The following is a 21237-nucleotide window of genomic DNA, read 5'->3' on the forward strand; positions in this document are numbered from 1 at the left end:
TGGATGAGGATGACACTGAGGAGTTCCTAGAGGTAACGGTTCTTGAGGAACCGATTAATAATTATTAGAACTCAAATAGGAATGCCTAGGTGAAGAAGAGGCAAAAAAAGAAAGAACAGGAGAAAAGAATAAAAACCCCAATAAAATTCACAGTGAAGGGTTTAGCAGAAGCTGTCACAGACCTCAACAAGCTCCTTAAAAGTTTGAAAACGTGGACCTCAACACTGAAAGGTTTTCATTAATACAGAGGAATGTTCATGGTGCATTATCTGCTTATAAGCAAATCCATGATGAAAAGAGGAAACAAGCCAAGCAAATCACCATAGATATACTTCTGAAAAGAGTGGCATCTCCTCAGGCTGGTCCTTCAGGAGGTATTCCAGAAGAAGGTATTGTTATCATAGGAGATAATAGCTCCATGCAAGTTACTGACCCTAAAGACCTTCCAGTGGGACAAGACATGGAAGTGGAAGACAGTGATATTGATGATCCTGACCCTATGTAGGCCTAAGCCATTGTGTGTGTTTGTCTTTGTTTTTAACAAAAAAGTTTAAAAAGTAAAAATAAATAAATAAATAAATACATAAATAAATAAATAAATTTAAAAATAGAAAAATATGTTTATAGAATAAGGATATACAGAAAGAAAGTACGCAGCTATACAATGTGTGTTTTAAGCTATTTTATTACAAGAGTCAAAAATCTTTTTTAATTTTAAGTTTATAAAGTAAAAATGTTACAGTAAACTAAAATTAATTTATTACTGAAGAAAGAAAAATGTCTTTTATAAATTAAGTATAACCTAACTGTACAGTGTTTATAAAGACTACAGGCCTTCAGTCACTCACCACTTACTCACTGACTCACTCAGAGCAACTTCTAGTCCTGCAAGCTCCATTCATGATAAGTGCCCTACAGGTGTATCTTTTTTTATCTTTTATATTACATTTTTACTGTACTTTTTTATGTATTAGATGCACAAATACTTACCAGTGTGTTATAATTACCTACGGTATTCAGTACAGTAGTATCATGCTGTACAGGCTTGTGCCTAGGAGCACTGGCTATACCATACAGCCTAAGTGTGTACTAGGCTAAACTAGGTTTGTGTAAGTGCACTCTGTGATTTGCACACAAGGATGAAATTGCCTAACAACACATTTCTCAAAACATACCCCTTCGTTAAGCAATGCGTGACTGTACATTTCTCAGGCACCATTTTACAAGTGACAAAATTAACGAATAGTAACCTCATGAGCTCTTCACAAAAGAAATCTTCTGGTGGTTCCGGTAGGTTCTAGTATGCATATTAAATTTCCAAAACATCATAACAGCAACAAGCAAGCACTTTATGTTCTCCCAAACTCCTAAAATACAGCAGTTAACATTTCATTTAAAAATGTTTGCCCTATATTTTTACTCTCTGATCCAGCCATAGCCCCCCTTCCAAGGTCAGGCTTAAACAACCAACTAAGTGGGCCATGGGTAAGCAGCAAGACAACAGTGAGCAAGAGAAGGCTGTTAAATGTCTGGTGGAATTCTTTTTTGTCAAAACCATCCCACATGTTTAAGGTATTCTAGCCAAAAGCAATGGAAATCATTCACAACATTCCATCAAACTCCAGCAGAGGAAGGCTGCAGGCTGCCTGCAGAGGCTGCGGAGTGCCATGAAGCAGTCTTGGTCTTCCCCACTTCCTCAGGCAGCCACTAAAATGAATAATCAGGGCTTGTTGTGCTCCCATTAGCTCATATTTTCCCTAAATACCCAAGATATTTGGGTACCACACAGATGAGGCAACTATTTTAGCAATAATTAAAGCAGCAAAATCTGTTTAAAATGCTAGTTCTTTTAGATACTCAGATTTGTTTGCCTGTGAGGTAGAACTAAAACTAAAATGAACTTTTTTTTAAAAAGAATAATTACCACCTTCGTATTTAATATCTGATTGGAATACACCACATTACAGTGATCTAAGCACTTACAGTTAAAGCATTTGACATGTGTACCCTGGGAAGAATTTCTGTTCCCATGGGGCCTTGCCTCCTTATTAATGTGTATCCGTAACTGCTATTCACCTGTGGCCAAATTCCTGGTGTCAGGTTCTAACAAGCGGTGTCATGTTCTTGCCACAGACTTAAATGGATTGTTTCTCATTAAAAATGTCAGAATTTGAATCAAATGAGGACTGAACAGAAAACATGGGTTCTCTAGAGAGACCTGGCCATTCCTTTGCCTCTTAATACCCTTTCTCCCGGCAGAAATTTAGGCTAGTCCTAAAGATGCCAGAAAGAATCCCTTGAAAGAATCATTAGCTCCAAATCCTCTGGGCAGAATCGAATCAGCTTCCATTTTCTCTTTGTAGTTAGGAAATTATCCTCCCTCGTGGATCCTGTTCACACTTCTTATGAGATGCAATACGAGATGCATGATGGTCAAGAACATCAGCTCTGGCACAGACTACCTGGATTTAAAGCTGGGCCCCACACTCTCTTAGCTACAGGACCTGGGACAAGCTCCTTAATCTCTGTGCCTCATCAATGAGATAGGAGAATGACTGTAACTCCTTCATAGGATTATGAAGGTTAATATATACTACTTATAATAGTATCTGGCACATAGTGAGCATTCAGTTCAGGTTGGCAATGATAATAATGATGATGATGATTAACTTGCTTTCAGTCCACTACCTAAGTGAACAGTCTGTAAATATAAGTAAATATTGTGCCATTTGAAAGTAATCACTGAGATAGCCATAACTCTTAACAGAAGTTAACATTTTGAACTTATGAAACTTTGGACAGCATGTAAAGTGAAAGGGAAAAGATTATTGTATCTTATAAGAAAATCTCCAGGAACAATGCTTATCATTTAGCTTAGTCATACATCAGTTGATGATTTTTTAAAACATTCTCTCCCCCACAGTTAAAGAAGGTTAGAATAAGCCATGTGGTTCTGGATTAGAGTCATCAATATGAACTTATGTTTATCCTAATCTAGATACAAACAGATATAGAAATAATTACAGATAGATATAGGTGTACACTCGAGTTAGTACACATACATGTATTATCTACTTCTGTTCATTGAAAGGGCATAGACCCAATGACATCCCAGCAGCAACAAGCACACCCAGCCTAGATCTTGGTTTCTAAATATCACGCTCCAATAAAAGGAACTAGGGCTACTTGGAAACATGGCTGATTCTAGGATAGTAGCCTAAAATATATAAGGTGGGCTTGAAATATCTTGTTGTCCCAAAAAGGAAGGAAATGCCCAAAAACCCAAATAATAGGCATATGAGAAGGGACACAGGAGCCAACAGAAAAAGCTGCCAGTGGCCAAAGGTGGAACAATTTGAGCAACAAATTAAATAACACAGTACTGCATTATAATCCAAAGTATAAAATAAATATCTATGAGTTTATACTGATAAAAATAAATGATTGAATAAATTAATTAAGGGGAGAAGAGAGACAAATTTCACCTGTAAAATTCCAAAAAATTTATGTAGATACCCTCCTCTCGAGGAGGTGGAGCTGTGCATGGAGTCTTCCCTCCAAGGAGGACAGTAAGGCAGCGGTCCCCAACCTTTCTGGCACCTAGGACTGACCAGTGCTCCTATGAGAATCTAATACCTGATGATCTGAGCTGGAGCTGAGGTGGTGATGCTAGCGCTGGGGAGTGGCTGCGGATACAGATGAAGCTTTACTCACTTGCCAGCCACTCACCTCCTGCTGTGTGGCCCAGTTCCTAACAGGCCACGGACCAGTACCGATCGGCAGCCCAAGGGGTTGGGGTCCCCTGCGGTGGGGAAAAGGAGGGGGAGACTTTATAGTGAAGAAACCTGACAACCACTATCTCAACCCGGTGATCAAGGTCAATATCATCAGTGGTAAGTCGAGTTAATAACATGAACCCTTGATATGTTTAAATATGATATGATAAAGTAATAAAAATAGCACTTCACGTCTGTGGTCTTCCTCCCAAAAACACACTCAGTCTAGTCATGAGAAACACATGAGACAAACCTTAATTCAGAGACACTCTTCAAAGTATCTGACTAGTACTCCTTAAAATGTCAAAAACAGAGGAAGTCTGAGAAACTATCACAGCCCAGAGGAGCCTAAAGAGACACGACAACTAAATATAATATGATGTTCTGGATGAGATCCTAGAATAAAACAAATAAAAAAAGGATATTAGGGGAAAACTAATGAAATCTGTGTAAAATGTGAGCTTTAGTTAATAATAAAGTATCAATATTGGTTCCTTAATGTGACAAAGTTACCATAGTAATAGAATGTTAATGATAGTGGAAGCTGGATGTGAGGTATACGGGAACTCTCTGTACTAACTGCATCTTTTCTGTAAATATAAAACTATCCTAAAATAAGTTTACTTAAATATTTTTTAAATTGGCCATAAAAATAAACACCTCCAACACACACACCTTCACTACATGCAGATATGGGTCTGACACTCCCCTACTCCCCACCAAACCACAGCGCAGCACACACATCCACACCCACACCCACACCCACACCCACACCCACACCCATACCACGCGCTCTCATAAAATCTTCTCCGGGGCCAACAAATATTGGTTAAAGAGGTTCCAGACCATATCATAAGTCCAGGCTATTTATCAAGACTTATGATGAAGCTGTAAAAATAATTTAGTGTAGTATTGGTAATAAGAATGGATAAGTAGGCCACTGGGACTGAACAGAGCCCTAGAAACAGGCCTGTGCAGATGGTACACAGGATACATGGCAGAGGTAGTACTGCATATCAGTGGAGAAAGAATGGACTTGATAGCCAACAATGCTGAGACGACTGGATATCTATTTGGAAAAATTAGCAGCATATGTAAAAATCAATTCCAAGTGAATCAAAGACAAATAGGAAAACAAAACTGTAAAGTTTTTTAAAGGATCATCAAAACAGGGAAATATATTCATTATCTTGGGGGTATGGAAAGATTTCTTATATAAGACTCATGCTTCCTAACCTAAATCTATTATTTAGAAATGCAAACATGAGCGGTAAAGAATAAAGAAAACAAAATGTTTATCACAAAAGTCAAAATAGTAGTTACGCTGGGTGGAGAAAGGGGATATGACTGGGGAGGGAGGCTCACTCAGTTTCATAGCTGGTCATTTTATTCTTTAAAATTCATGTTATTCTTTAAAATATACATAAATGTTACACAGAATCTTCATTAAGAATACTTTATAATTGAGAAAAAGAGAGAGATTCCAGATGTTCTCACTTGGCTCCCTGGAAAGCTCAGTCTTTAGTTCCTGGCCTCCCACCTGACAACAGTGAGCAGATGCAGGCTCAGCCACCGCAAGGCATCAGAAGAAGGCAGAAACACAGGAAGGCGCATCTCAGAGCGCAAACACAATTTTGACAGCACAGCCTCTACTCTGCCTCCTCAGCTCATGGGAAAAAAATGCTGTGTGCATTTTAACATGGGCCATGGTATTTCCAGACCCTCTGGTGGCTTTTGATGCTCATTTGCTTTTGTGTTTTTAGTATTCGGAATAAGTTGAATTTCTATTATCCAGTATCCCAAGTTCTCTTATCTGATTTATATTTTTAAAGAAACTCCTATATCCATTTTTGGCCCACTATTAAGATTGGAATGAGTTTTGTAGTCACATGTAAGAAATAAAAGCAATGTATGCATTCTTAGTAAAAAATATATATATTTTAACTATATTTTTAATCTGCAAAAGACCTCAACTTTATTCAAACAACAAATGCCTGATGATTTCTCACTCCATTGATGTGTATTTCAGGAAGCTGTAGAAGAAGCACTTAGGCTGCAAAATCCAGCTCCCACCCCAGGTTCTAGCTCTAGACTGCACAGGAAATTGCATGAATCCTTATTTGCACAAGAATCCAGAAACACTCCCATAGCCGACTTTGACGTTGGCAAATAGGTGTCATTTCTTTAATCGGTAGTGAAGACATGGAGCATTGTGTTAAGAAGAAGCCTGAAGTCACAAAAGACTCAGAAGACAGTGCCATGGGTATGAAAGGGGGGAAGTAGGAGGCAGGAGCACCAGGTATTTGCCATCCTGGCCCAACATATTAAGCCCAAACCTCTCTGCACACTTTTAAGCCAATCATAAACTATCCCCTCACTATCCAGCTATCTATCCCCCATTCTTCAGGCCAAGGCATCAGGCAAGTACTCTTGATGTCCCCTCCCCCATAACACATGTCAAACTCCCTCCCACTTTTGCGTCTTTTGTTCATTATCTTCCCTTCCTGGAATTTCCTCCTACTGGATTCATCCTGAACGTCCTGCTTGTCACACATTTCATCCATGAGCCTTTCCAAATCACTCTAGATGACTACAGACTTCCCCTTTCCTGAATTCCTTTGTCCTTTTTGCACCATGACTTTTGGAATTCTATTAAATATAGTCTTATATTGCTCACTAGATATTTTCTTCCCATGAGCACTACTCTTGGCTCCCCAAACAACAGCGGAAAGGAAAATATTTTCTTCGCTTTTCTTGTACTTCCCATAGGACTTTCTGCACACACAATAACTACCAAAAATTATTTGCTAACTGAATGACTGAAAACTGATAGGACAAATTTCCTTCCTTCCATTCCACCCGAGTTTCACTTCTACCCCCAGATGCTCCTTTTCTGGAATATAAGCTCTACTCCAGGGAAAAAGTCTTGACTACCAGCAGCAGTCCCACCAATCTCTCTCACTGTTTCTTTAGAGAGAGCAGAAGTGTTGATACAAGATCTTAAAGCCCTTAAGTCCATTCTTAGAAGAGGCTAGAGAACATCATCCTTGATGATCTCCTTCGCTGAATTTATGGGGGAGGGGAGGGGAGGAATCATGGGCAGAGAGGGCCAGTGATAGAAGAGCCACCCCCAGGTCATTACCCCCAACTTCTGAGTAGAAAGTTCCTCATTCTCAAACCCCTAATTTCCACTATCACTCTGCTGGGTAACTTCCCACTGCTACCATTTGCCAGATAAAATAAATTAGGCCTGAGAGCTTTTCTCTCGTCAGCACTTCTACATGTTCCTCCCTCACCCTGACTAATTCACAGCCCTAAAGATGCCAACAAGGGGTGGAATCCCAAGGAAAAGACAACAGGAGACCCTTGAGCAGGTCAAATGAGAATCCATTTCAGTAAGGCCAACATCCAAATGATTGAGCAAGTCAGGAAGAGTTCCTAATTGAGAGATCAAATTGCTGCTTCTGGATCCTGAGTGATGATAAGCTCCTATTTCCATTCTCATGAGACCTAAAAGGTAAGAGAGAAGCCCAGGCAGGTGTGGCCTCCAGTCAGAGACCTGCAGAGATTACACAGAGACCCAGCTAGGTTCCAAGAGTTCCTTCTTCTTCCCTACCATAAGCTCCTATCACCTAAGGCAATGCTTTTCCAACTATGGCCCATGGACCACTTACAAAAGAAGCACTTTTTAAAATGCATGTGTGCCCAGCCTGTTGCTGCCTATTAAATCAGAATCTCTGGAGCTTGATCCTGGAACCTGAATTTTTAACAAGTGTCCTACATGATTTTTATATTCATGGAACTTTTTAAATTACTGAAGCAAAGTGACCTATTTCATTTTTTTCTTTTCAAGACTTCTTTGCCCCAATTCTTCCACCAGGTCCAAGATAAGGCCGTGCAGTCTCTCACTGGGCTCCTCAGATTTCCCAGACCAAATCTGCCCTCCTTAGAGCCACTGGAATCAGCCCCATGCAACACGTTATTGGTTCAGAAACTCAGTGCTCTGCCACTGACTCACGTCAGCTTTTCCTGCCATCTGAGTTAGGCAAATCGCTCCATGTACTCTCTCTGCTCTGAGCTGTCCTTGCTCTTCAAGTCAGCTGTTACCCTACTCCCGCACAGTCGTTTCAGTTGAGGTTCTCTTATTTTCTTTCAACCCCATATGTCCCTAAAATGTCCTCAATTTTGCAATCCCTATCTCAGCATCGGCAGATGGCAGGGAGAAGGGGACAGCCCCGTTTGCCAGGTCTCATCAGGAACAGCACACTCTCCTCCCCAGGAGTTTTTACCAGAGCTTCTCTCCAAGGCAGATCCTTACAGGGGAGAAAGATAAGTAGCAGGAAAGAAGGAAAGTGACACCCACCAAGCACCTACTGTGTGCAAGCTTCGGACAGCCTTCTTATATACAATATACCAATTCCAGTTTGCTTCATCACCTTAGATTCACAGAAACTACACATTACTCCAATGTCACAATAATTTGGGCACAAGGAGATTTTTGTCTAGAGTTGTCCAAGATATTCAGGAAAATTTCTTACGAAGATCAGGAGTCTTTAAAAAAAAACTAACTAAACTACAAGTCCTGAATTCACTGGACCAGATACTTCTGAATGCCTTTCACTCTGAGTAGTATACTCAGATCTTTGTACCATCTTCTGGAACATGTGTGGATATGAAACATACTGACCCAATGATTGAGCATCTCCTCTATGAAGCACTTCTACACACTAATGCCTCAAGTGGGCTGAGTCAAGTTCAGGAAGTGAATTCCATTTAAATTCCAGTACCCTCTCAAAATACACCAGGCAAACTTAGCTCCTCTTAAGAATTTATAAGCTTACACAACCAAAGTCTGTTAAATGAGACCAGTTACACACACATACACACACACACACACACACACACACACACACACACACACACACACCCCTGTATACTTTCCTTCTCCAATGAAAAATAAAATAGTCTTCTGACAATTACAGGAGAGCAAAGTGTTTTAGGATTAGAGCAAAAGAAGGTCAAGCTCTACATAAGGTCTGGGGTGTAGAGATTTGGCTAGCTCCCCAGAAAAATCATACCAGCAGGCAGAAATCTGGAGCAGCCAGACTGGTTGACCGAGAACCTGATTCCAATGCCATGGAAAGCTGTCAACAAGCAGATGCCCATTAGGGTCGCAGGCCCAATCATTTATTAGACTGTTCCTGCCTAGTGGGAGAAAGTTTATACTCTGGATACAGACCAGTAAGTACATCAGGCTTCCCTTTTTCTGCTTTCCTAAGTGGGAAGTTTTAATATTGTTATCTGATTCTTCTTTTGTACATTGTTTGTTCTGGAGATAAATTCATCATTTGCCCCAGTGTGCTTACCAAACTTTATTTAATTATATGTAATACATACAATATGCATAAAATATATAATACTGTTTTAATATTTAGTTATTATTTTGTCTCAAATTTTTATTCATCGAACATTTTATAGAGGTAATTGTAGATCCACCTGCTGTTAGTTATAAGACAATATTAAGGGACTCATTGTACACTTTGCCCAGGTTCCCCAAATGGCAACATTTTGCAAAACTATAATATAATATCACAAACATCTATTCCCTCTTCTTTATTCAGATTTCCTCAGTTCTACTGGTCTACGTGTGTGTGTGAGTATGTGTGTGTGCACGTGTAAAGGTCTACACCATTTCATCACCTGTGTAGGTTCACGTGTCTGCCACCACAGAGAAGATACTGAACACTTCCGACATGACAAGGATCCCTCACTGTGCCCTTTTATAACCATGCTTGCTTTCCTCCCCCTCCCCGCCCACATTGCCCCTAACCATAACTTCTGGCAACCACTAGTATCTGTCCTCTGTTTCCAAAATATTTTCATTTCAAAACATTATATAAATGGAATCAGACACTATGAAACCTGTGGGACTAGCCTTATTCACTCAGCATAATTCCCCTGGAGGTTCGCCCAAGTTGCACCTATCAGTTGTTTGTTCCTTTTTATTGCTGAGTAGTATTCCACAGTATGACTGCACCACAGTTTGTTTGGCCATTTATCTTTGGAAGGATATCTGGGCTGATGCCAGTCTGGGGTTACTGCATATAAAGGCTTCTATAAATATTAATGTGCGGGGTTTTGTGTAAACACAAGTTTTCATTTCTGTGGGACAGATGTCCAAAAGTGCGATTGCTGGGCCATATGGTAATTGTATATTTAGTTTCAAAAGAAATTGCCACACTATTTTCCAGAGTGGCTGTAACATTTTACATTCACACCACCAATGTGTGAGTGATCCAGTTTTTCTCTATCCTCATGTGTTTGTTGACAGCTTCTAATTTAATTCCATTGTAATCTAAATATATACTTTGTATGATTTTAATTATTTTAAATTTATCAAGGTTTTTTGACTGGCTTAGTATATGGTTTATCCTGGAGAATGTTCCATGTGAACTTGAGGCTAATAAGTCTCTAACACTTATTTTTATACTTGTTGTTCTCTCCTGGAGAGAGAGAGAGGAAGCAGACCTAAGGTGGAGAACCTTCTACAGACAACTACAGTTACGTGCTGCTTAATGACGAGGATATGTTCTGAGACATGCATCGTTAGACAATTTTATTGTTGCGTAAACATCATAGAGGGCACTTACACAAACCTAGATGGTACAGCCTACTGCACACCTAGCCTACATGGTATAGCCTATTGCTCCGAGGCTACCAGCCTGTACAGCATGTTACTGTACAAAACAACACGAGACTAAATCAAGCACAAGAGAAAATGATATGAAATTGGAGGTAACTGTAACTGGGCATGATATTTCTTTGTAGGGAGATGGGAATGTTCTAAAATTAAATGTGATGATGACTGTACAACTCTATAAATGTACTAAAGTATATTAAAACAAGTAGGTTTTATGGTTTATAAATTATCTCAATAAAAATTAAAATTTTAAATTATATATTAATAAATGTTTAAAAATTAAAATTTTATGAGCATCAAACTAATATTTTTCATTGACTTAAGTAGAGGTTTGAAGGAGAATTGCAAAGGGAGTCATTTCTTCCTGCGTGATCCAATAATCAGTAGCATCTAAAATAATGTTGAGTATAACAAAAGATACACATTTCACACTTTAAACCACAACTGCAGGCTCTTGAGAAGCCACACTTAGATTTCGAGGCCAACTGGAAGAGAAAGGGTATTACCCAAAAAACCTGGGCTCATAGGAAAGTGGCCCCATGATGTCACCACTAGATGCAGTAGCTGGATGTAGTCTTGGGTTGTCTCCCATTGGGGATGGTGGAGCTGTGAGTGAACTTATGGTTGGAAGTGAGATGGATGGACTGTGCTATCAGGACATTCTGGAAATTGTATATATAGAACTTGATTAGCGCAAAGCAGAATGCCTGCTGAGGAGAATGCTATACCAGTGCATAAAAGGCGAATTCCTCCCCGAGAAATGATGTGTCTTCAGGTGCCAGTAGTGAAGCCAACATGTCACAGACATGTTTCATGTGCCCAGGCTGTATTTTTCTAGCAACTACCCCCCTTCTAAACCAGCCACCCTCCCATTCTCATGGTTGTGGTGAGAAAAATCCTCTTGGACTACCCAAAATCCCCCTCCCTTGGCCACAATGCCTTGTCACAATGTGGGAAATCCATCCATGGCAATTTAGACTGGAAACAGAGAGAATGCCAGGCCAATACCTTTCCAGAGACTTAAGATGGAACACATTGCATACCGGAGCTAACACAGCCCTCTTTTTAACCATGTGGATACCAGGACCTTTCAATAAATTCCTCTCTTTCCTGAAATTAATTTCTATTGGGTTTCAGTTCCATGTAACCAAGAGTTCTAATAATTCCATTCAAGTTTAAATCATTTTCTGCTTAAATTCTAGTTCATTAGCTCTTCCACGATACACAAGGCTTAGTTCACTTTAAGTCAAGTCTTTTACCACAGTTCAATGGTATCAGATGACAGCGCCTTCTCTCAGCAAAAGCCTCCTTTACTCACCCACCTCACCCCCTTATAATGATAAAAGTTAAAGCAATTCAGCTGGGAATACTAGACAAGCAAGCTGTTTTAGGATCACAATAAAGACGGTAGGGGAGTTCGAAGATTTGTCCATCCTCCAGAGAACAAATGATTAAGTGGTGTTAATGGCTGTTATTATAAACCAACCTGATGCAATGTGATATAAAGCTTTTGAAATCCCAAAGAAACGAGTAATTAATTTGTCAAAGTCCATGTTAAGAGCTTTTGCAAGATCTATTTTCATTGTTATTTAACTTTGTTTTAATCATATTTGGATTAGCAGACACCTGAAGCTTGATGTTGTCTTTATGAAAATCAACTACCAGAATTGCTGAGTATTAAATTAGACAGGAGAATGGAGACAGCACAAATTCACTATTTCCTTTTTTCATAACAGTTTTACTTAGTAAAAGTAGCTAGCTTATCAGACTAGATAGAGTCTCCAGTCCATGTGGAGTGGGTATCTACAAACATCTCTCCAGGTAAAGGAATTCAATAATCCAGTATCTCTGGAACAAGCCAAGGTTTTCATATATGATGCATCATATTCAGATCTTAGAACAAAATAGTGAGATTATATAGACTTGACTACATTCTTAAGTTAAAGCCTAGAACAAAAACAAACAGAATGCTATGAAAATGTTAAGAATCTAACTCTCCTTACCATACGAAAGTGTTACGAAAATGATAGTAGTAATAATGATAATAGTCACAGAAAAGGTAACAAAAATAATAAAACCATGTAGCCCAAAGACATCTAGAGGTCAGAGATATAACTGTGCTATGTATAGGAGGTCTGATTTTAATATTCATTACTGTGTAGTCTATCAAATTTGCATTTCTCTACTATTTCCCCTTAATTTTACTCTGGTTGAAAAATACCACCTTGACCACCACAGTGAATGACTCTCAATTAAATTATTATGTTGAGAACAACAAGGCATGACAGCTTTCTGCATGTAGACATTCAGGGATGGGAGATATTAATCACATAAAAAAAATTTAATGCATCTTACCTTATATCTGAGAGATCACATTTGTTCCCAGCAATAGCCATTACAATGTTTTCTGGACCATGTTCTTTCAGCTCTTTCACCCATTTCTTCAAGGTGTGGAATGAGTCCTAAATCCAAAGTGTAAATCAATCACTGGAAAGACCCATCAACATAACAGAGTTATGTGGTTCCTAACATAATCCTATGTACATAACCCTATGTATTTCATACATAACCCTACATATTTCAACCAAGTAGAAATACAAACCCAACACAATTTAATGGAAAAAGTATTTTCAGGACATTCATGTAGATAAACATACTAAACCTGTCTTGTCATAATTAGCTAAATTATCCTTCAATAGCCTGTAAAAGTTTCACTTTTCTAAAACTGAAACTTAATAAAGTGAATAAAGTCCTATCAGTAATTTTCTGCTATAAATAGCATTAATTTAAAAGTATAGCCATGACTTAAGATGAAAAAGGACCTAGGCATAGAACTAAAATAATGTTCATACTTACTTCAGGAAAGAAAAGAAAAATACATACACACACACACACACACACACACACACACACACACACACACACACACACTTTAGAGTCCTGTTTTCCTTTCTGCCTTTTACTCACAACTGTCCTCTGGGAAACAAGCCAAGGCAGACACATTTAGGTAAAAGTAGTCAGGAACTCCAGGATGCAACTGTGAAGAATCATTAAACTACTGGTCCCTGTGCACCGAGTCAGCACTCCAGGAGTGAGAAAAAATGTCAGCATACCATTGCAGTTATTTGTTGATGGATATCCTAGATCCTCAATGTGATCACTAAAAATATATTTATTTTAAATGTAGACAGACACACTATACATACAGAAACACTTTCCTTGGCATTTTAAACAGTACGATTAAAACACTAATAGAAAATAAGCATCCTATAATTATAAAACATGAAAAACTTAAAGATAGTTTTCCTTTTCCTAAAAAGCTAATATTCTAGAGAACAATCCTAACAGGCATGACCTTGCCTCTATAAACAGAGTCAATTTTAAAAACGACCGGTCATTGTTGTTTATTTAATTTAGCAGATAAACTAAAATGTTTCATTACATATAGGTGAAATAAACTCAATACATACTGTCCATAATCCCCATTCACCACATTACGAAATCTCATTCCAGGCTACTGTCAAGACTCACGCAGTGAAGTCTCTGCTTTGGTCTTTCTAAGACAGAGAATCACCATAAATCACCTAAATTCTAACAGGGACATTCTTACCTGTTTGGTAATGTCGTACACTATGACAGCTGCAGCAGATCCACGATAGTACATGGGAGCCAGGGAGTGAAACTGTTGAGGAACAACGAACAGTTTTAAGCCAAAGTGAACACATCTCATGAAATCTTAAATTAAATATAAAACTTTATCCTACATGATCTTTATATAAGATCACTGAATTTCCTTTAGAATTTTCCCAGGGTTTATATTAAATAACAAATTTTCCTCCTCAACCTCACATATGCTTATGGTTTATAGACTATGAAATTCACTCTTGGGCAAAGGCCAAAAATAAATTTTATTTTAAATATTAATATCCTATGAAATTTCTTTTTTCTACTGATCATCATTTATCTAATATGGCTGACCAGGGCAATCTCATTAGAATTATACAGCAGTAAGAAAAAGATGCTTGCCAAGGGCAAGAATAAGGAGTCTGGCACAGATGACAAGACCCTAGCTGAGCCATTAATGAGGAACACTGCAGCAAGGACAACTCAGCAACCGCCCGCGGGTCTGGATGGCTTTGTCCCTTGAAGGCATGACAAATGGTGACAGAGATGAGCTTCATTCCAAAATGTGAGCAATGCGAGTCTTGTTGGTCATTAGAACCATTTATCCCTAAGCAGGATAAGTACTCTGAGGATACATACAGATTTATGTATATTTTGAAGAATATATCTTTGAATATATTTGAATATCTTTGAATATATTTGAAGAATATATTGTAGAATATATTGAAGAGTATAGATTTGAAAGTCATTAAGGAAAAGATAATTCAGTTCAACAGAAAAATGGACAAAGATTGGATAGATAGATAGCTTGATAAACAGGAAGAGATAGAAATTGCCAATGAATACTTTAAAACATGTTCAACTATAATAAAAGAAATGAAAACAAAAGCAATGGTGAGGCACTTACTAATTTATTAAATATTTGAAAGATTTATCATATCCAGTCTGTGTGGATTTTCTTTAAAAAGATGCTCAGCATCACTAATTAGTCATCAGGGAAATGCAAATCTAAACCACAATGAGACACCACCTCACACCTGTTAATATGGCTGTTATTTAAAAAAAAAAGCGACAAGTGTTGGTGAGGATAGAGAGAAAAGGGAATCCTTGTACACTGTTGGTGGGAATTTTAATTGGTGTAGCCAATACGGAAAATAGTATGGAGGTTCCTCAAAAACCTAAAAAGAAACTATCACATGATCCAGCAATTTCTCTTTGGGGTATATACCCGAAGGAAATGAAATTGGTACCTCAAAGCAGGATCTGTACTCGCATGTTCATTGCAGCATTATTCGCAATAGACATGACATGGAAACAACCTAAGCATTTGAAGACAAATAAATGGATAAAGAAAACGTGGTAGATATATACACAATGGAATATTACCCAGCCTTATAAAAGGAGATCCTGCCATTTGCAACAACATGGATGAACCTGAAGGACATTATGCTAAGTGGAATAAGCCAGAAAGAAAAAAAACTGCATGATCTCACTTTATGTATAATCTAAAAATGTCAAACACATAGAAGTAGAGAGTACGGTGGTGGTTACCAAGAGCTTGTGGGGTTGGAAGATGCTGGTCAAAAGGGACTAAGCTGCAGTTATGTGAGATGAATAAATTCTAGAGATCTAATGTGCAGTATGATGAATATGGTTAATAATACTGTATTAAATCTGGAAATTTGCCAAGAAAGATTTCAGGTGCTCTCATCATTTTTTTAAAAAGGTGATTATGTGAGGAGATATGTTAATTGCATTGACTGTAGTAATGTATACGTACATCAATCACCATGTCATACATTTTAAATATATACGATTTTTATTTTAAAGAGACCTTCCTTCAAAGACACTGTCGGTAATATATATCAAAAGTTGAAATGTGCATACTGTTTGACCCAGTAATTCCACTTATAGGAACATATACTGGAGTGATCATCACACACACAAAAATACTCATCCCTATATGTGGGAGCAAATATTTACAATCAACCTAAAGATTAATCACAGAGAATTCATTAATGCTGTATGTATGTAATGAAATATTCCGCAATAATTAAAATGATAATGAGGATTTTTTATAGGAAAATAAGCTTTGATATACTATTAAATAAAGAAATAGTCTCAAAGCAGCATATGTGGCATAATATAATTTAGGATAAAATGATATGTGGGTGTGTGTCTGTGTGCAGGTATAACATAATGTTTCTCAAAATGTTAATGGCAGGATTTCTAGTGATTTGCACATTTTCCTTATGAGTCTGAGTAGCAAAAATTGTTACAATGGTTTTTAAGTTTTAAAAAGAAGCAGTCATTTTTATTGGGGTAATATTAGGGGAGGGAACAGGGAGGGAATGAAGGAAGGAGGGATGGAGCCTGAAGCTTTTCCGGCAAACAATAAAACAATCGCTCATTCGATTTTATTTCCCACACAATACTGATCATGGAATAAGCACTTGCCAAACTGACGTGATTCTATTTGGAAACCTGAAGCACATCACAGTATTGCACTGAAGAATGCTAATGTGGCTCTCGCAAGAGTGGAAGGAAGCAGGTGACTCTTTGCCAATTCCATGCCCTCCTGAAAGTCTCCAATTTGAAGAGAAATTGCCCTGGTGCCTCTGTGGTTTTCAGACAAGGGATCAGGCTAGATGGAGCTCAGGATCAACCCAGGAGTTCCTAGCTAAAGGGCTTGGGCCACTTGCCAGGACTCCCTGGAGAACAGCAAGCTATTTACCACACGTGCCTTTCCATAGTCACTGACTGCCCAGCGCTGTGTGTTTTTTATAACATTAGGCATCAATAAGTCTATTTTAATCTACCCTTTGGCAATTCACTCCACATGTAGAAAACAAAATTAAAATTCCTGCCCAGACAGAAAAAGAGCAATGTTATTTTTTAAACATTCCTGCTTTGCTAAGAGTAGGAAATGCATATAGGTATCCTTTTAGCCCAATTATATACATTATTTCAAAATAGCTTCCATACAAGAATGGTCCATTCAAACACACCAAGAAGGAGAGTCAGTACAAAATTTATATCTCAAAAATCAAGGTACACAAGCACAAGGAGGAGCAAATTGTGGACATCTTCTAAGACAGTTCATTTTCAGCTATAACACCATGAACTGAATCTAAAATGGTCTCATGAATTATTGAATAGAACTTTGTTTATAATGCATTACTTGTTCTTTCCTTCCTCCAAATGGAATCATTTTTAAATAAATCTGTTGGTAATGCCACTTAAATGACTTTATTGCCAGGGACTTCGGAGTTCGATGAGTTAAAAGTTCACATCTCAGTTCCGAAACCCAATAATGCATTGACCAAAGGATAATATTAGTGGAGAACAAAAGGATAAATCACTTCTAGCCTACAATGTGTATACTTTTCCCCATACAAATATAAAACAAAAGCACCACAATCGGTCTCAATACTCAACACGACATAACTCAATTTCCATGGCGTCAGAAGACTGATAAAACACTCACATAAAACATTATTCCGGAAACTAAGTCCACAATCATAAGAGGTTGATACAATTTTTTTAGCCTCACCTTAAAAGTTTTTGAAAATTAGCACAACAGATGCTACTACAAAATCCTTCCTTCCCTAACTATTAAACAGAATATTTGTAATATCAAATTAAAGTAATCAGGTAACTCTCAGAAGCACAGGGAATTGTGAAAAGCTAATTTGTCCCCTCAAAAAAAATGGCTATGTATGTCCTTAGTATATGTGAATTTTTGTTTTTTAATTGTTGGCTATCTACAGGATAAGGGAAAACATATTGGCCTTCGAGCTTCTTAGACTCCTCAGCTTTGACAGATGCTAATAACCCTGTCCTCATTTGCAACAACTGGTAGAAGGATAAGCAGACATAAGCTTTCTGGAAAGCAACTGGACAAAGTATTCTGAGAGTCTTGAAAAAGTTCACATGCTTCAATTCAACAATTCCACTTCTGAAGGGAATAATCTGAGAAGATCACAAAGTAACCAGAATTCATTCTAGAATGATCAGTAATGCTGAAAAATTGGAACCAACCTCAATGTCTAACCATTAGGGATTGGAAACATAAATTTGGCTCAGCCATATAGTGCAGCAGTCTCCAACCTTTTGGGAATCAGGGACCGGTGCTCCTATGAGAATCTAATGCCTGATGATCTGAGGTGGAGCTGAGGCGATGATGCTAGCACTGGGGAGTGGCTGCAGATGGCTCGCCCGCCTACCACTCACCTCTTGCTGTGCAAACTGGTTCTTAACAGGCCAAGGACCAGTACCAGTCCGTGGCCCAGAGGTTGGGGACCCCTGATATTGTGAACTATCAAGCAGCAGTTAAACTCAAGTTTCCAAAAAATATGAAATGACACAGGCAAGTTGGCCTAGTTTTATATTTCCCAAGGGTCTTCTATCTATAGAACTCTGGGCCCTTGAGATGCTTTTTGGAAAAAAGCTTTCTTGGCCAAATAAATTTGATAAACACTATGTATAAAAATGCTTCCCTGGAGGTTTACAAAGTATTATTAGTACCTTAAAGTCTCTGAAAATGTCTATAGTAAAGAAACCTATTAATTTTGATGTAAACTCAGGATTCATAATTTATTTCTTACCACTTTTTCAAGTAGTATATATTAACACCTAGGAACCCAGTATGCTTGGAACCCACCATACACACATAATATGAAGAGACCTAGACTTAAGGCGGAGTCCAGAGACCTGTGTCTGGCTCTATATTCATTTCATATTTTTTAACATGGAGGCAGCAGTGGGAATAGGGGTGGTGGCGATAGCTAAGGTCCTTTCTGCTCTGTGAAGATACTCGTGGCCGCGGCAAGACAGGCTCTGCATGGGACCTCCTTCCCTTGCTCAGCTCTTGATTCTTTTGAGTGCCTTACCTGCAGCACAGACCCTCCTTCTCCCCATGCCACACCATCGTGTGTGTGTGTGTGTGTGTGTGTGTGTGTGTGTGTGTGTGTGTGTACATATCACACAGTGGAAAGTATTATTCCAAAAAATCTCCTAATCCTTTAGACCACCCAGTCTGCTTCAGGCAAAATTCCTTAAATGTAGGTTTGTGGCATCATAAATTCCATAGCAGCAAAATTCAGCACGTCAAGAATGAGCAGTGGTGGAAAATACACAAAGTTTCCAAACAAGGACAGGCTCCAGCTGGGCTCGGCTTCCAGGGATGAGAATTATCCAGGCCAGAAGGCTCTGGCATCGCGTCCAGGAACTTGCAGGGATTGGTTCTGTATTACGATTTTCAGAGAACGCTCTGTCCCTGGTGAGTCACTTCAGTGCAGCCTGGGAGCCAGTGCTTGTCTGTCTCAGGTGCCAGTGTGCAATCAGAAATTCTCACTCTCTCACAGGATGCTGAGGCCACGGACAGTCAAGGGCAGAAGTCAAAACATATCCAGCAGTCCATTAGGATTCAAACAAAGAGGGAAGAAGTAGAGAAAAATTCCTGACATTCGCAACATTCTCAGCTGGCAAAGGCTGAATGGAAAAACCATTAATGAATGTTCTCTCTGTGCCATTCAGAAGAACATTCCTGGCTTTTACACAGACCCTCTCTCTCCACAGAAAAGCAGAGTGCCTGTTTCATATGCCTACTCAGAAGTCCTAAAACATAATAGTATGTGAAGTTGAACAGAAAAGGGCTGGGAGACCTATTACTGAACTATTAACAATGGTTATTTCTGAATTATACCATTACAGGCAGACCACCACCTATTAGAATATTTCTGAATTATTATTTTTTTAATTTTTACTTTTGGATACATTACTTTTGCAACAAGAGGGGATCTCTTTTCTCTTTCTCTCTTTTCTTTTAATGTGCCAATTAATGTCAAAGAGCCTCCTCAGCATTCAGGAATCAAAGGTGTGAATCAAAAGAGCCAGGAGGAAGTGGGTTTTAGAGGTGACCTGCATGCTTTTGACTCCTTAGGGACAAGATGCTGTGTAAACTTTCTGTAAGAAAAAATGATCTGACATAAATCCAAACATTTTTCCATAAAAAAGTGTTGGGAGAAGGCATAGATTAGTGATTTTTTTTAAAAGACAAGGTAACGAACTGGTATATTCTGATCCCTGGAATAATGTATAAGACAGAGTCAAGGTTTTAAAATGCTGTAGAAATACATTTTTCCCACCCACGAAATACCCAACTGCAGGGAACCTCAGCTCTTAATTCCTCTGTTGGCAAGCAAATGGAATTTCCTAAAAGTCCAGAACTATGACCCACCCTGTCTCTACGTCATCAGCGCTTCTCATCACACACAGCCACTGCTTTATGCATCTGGAGGAAATGCGTGAAGGTCAGTCATGTCTCTCCCTCTCTCTGCTCTGCTCTGCCTAGGTTGGTTTAGTCTCTCTCACCCTCGTTTCCTGTAAATGTCTATCTTCAAAATAAGTCTCCCTGCAGAATGGGACAGCAGGCACTCATCATCCAGGTCACGCCTGGGGTAGGACAGACTTCAACCTGAGGACTGTCCCATGGCAGGGCCTGACCCAACACCCCAGAGCTGTGTGCTCCACCCTGCCACCACAGTGCCCACAAGAAATCCTGCCCTTGCTGGGCAGCCACAAGGGGGCCTCCCACATCTGTGACAGCACCTTGCTAGGAACGGGTCCGAAGCCCACAAAACACATTTATAAGCAAGTGGTTTCATTCATTTGCAGTGTGCCAGGCACCCAGGCCTCTGTGCTGTTCTCAAGAGCAATGCCAACAGCATCATATGCAGCCTGCAGACCCGGCCCAAAGAGCACTGTCTCAGTCTACTCTCTCCATTTCCAAGCCCAGACCATCTTTCCTTGACCACTTGTCCAGAAGTTTCCATCAGAGCATTTAGATGCTGCAGTGGCCTCCACACTGGCAGCCAGAGAGATCCTGTTTTTAATTGCCAACTTAACGATATTTACTTACATATAGCATAAAATCTAGTTTTAACTGTTTATGGCAGAAATTTTCAAACATATACAGAAGAAGAGATCACAATACAATGCACTTCCATGTTCTTATCAGCTAGTCTCAAGATCACCCCTAACACACAGCCCCTGGAATGCTTCTACCCTCTCCTCACTTCCTACCCCGCCCCCACCACTGGAGTCTTCTGAAAGAAACATTTAACATTACATTGT

General features: G+C 39.0%; 1 protein-coding gene across 2 annotated transcripts in view; it reads right to left on the reverse strand.

Moving 5' to 3' along the window:
- The window catches only part of RAB31 (RAB31, member RAS oncogene family), a 126776-nt gene that overhangs the window by 25124 nt on the left and 80415 nt on the right, over positions 1-21237 (reverse strand). For both annotated transcript variants that reach the window (XM_011366154.2, XM_023534175.1), the window contains exons 4-5: positions 14087-14158; positions 12832-12938 (exon numbers count right to left, since the gene is read on the reverse strand). In XM_011366154.2, coding sequence (XP_011364456.1) covers positions 12832-12938; positions 14087-14158 — 179 coding nt within the window. The remainder of the gene's footprint in view (positions 1-12831; positions 12939-14086; positions 14159-21237) is intronic.

This window comes from Pteropus vampyrus, unplaced genomic scaffold (genome assembly GCF_000151845.1).
Source record: "Pteropus vampyrus isolate Shadow unplaced genomic scaffold, Pvam_2.0 Scaffold122, whole genome shotgun sequence".
In the NCBI taxonomy this organism is placed as follows: domain Eukaryota; kingdom Metazoa; phylum Chordata; class Mammalia; order Chiroptera; family Pteropodidae; genus Pteropus; species Pteropus vampyrus.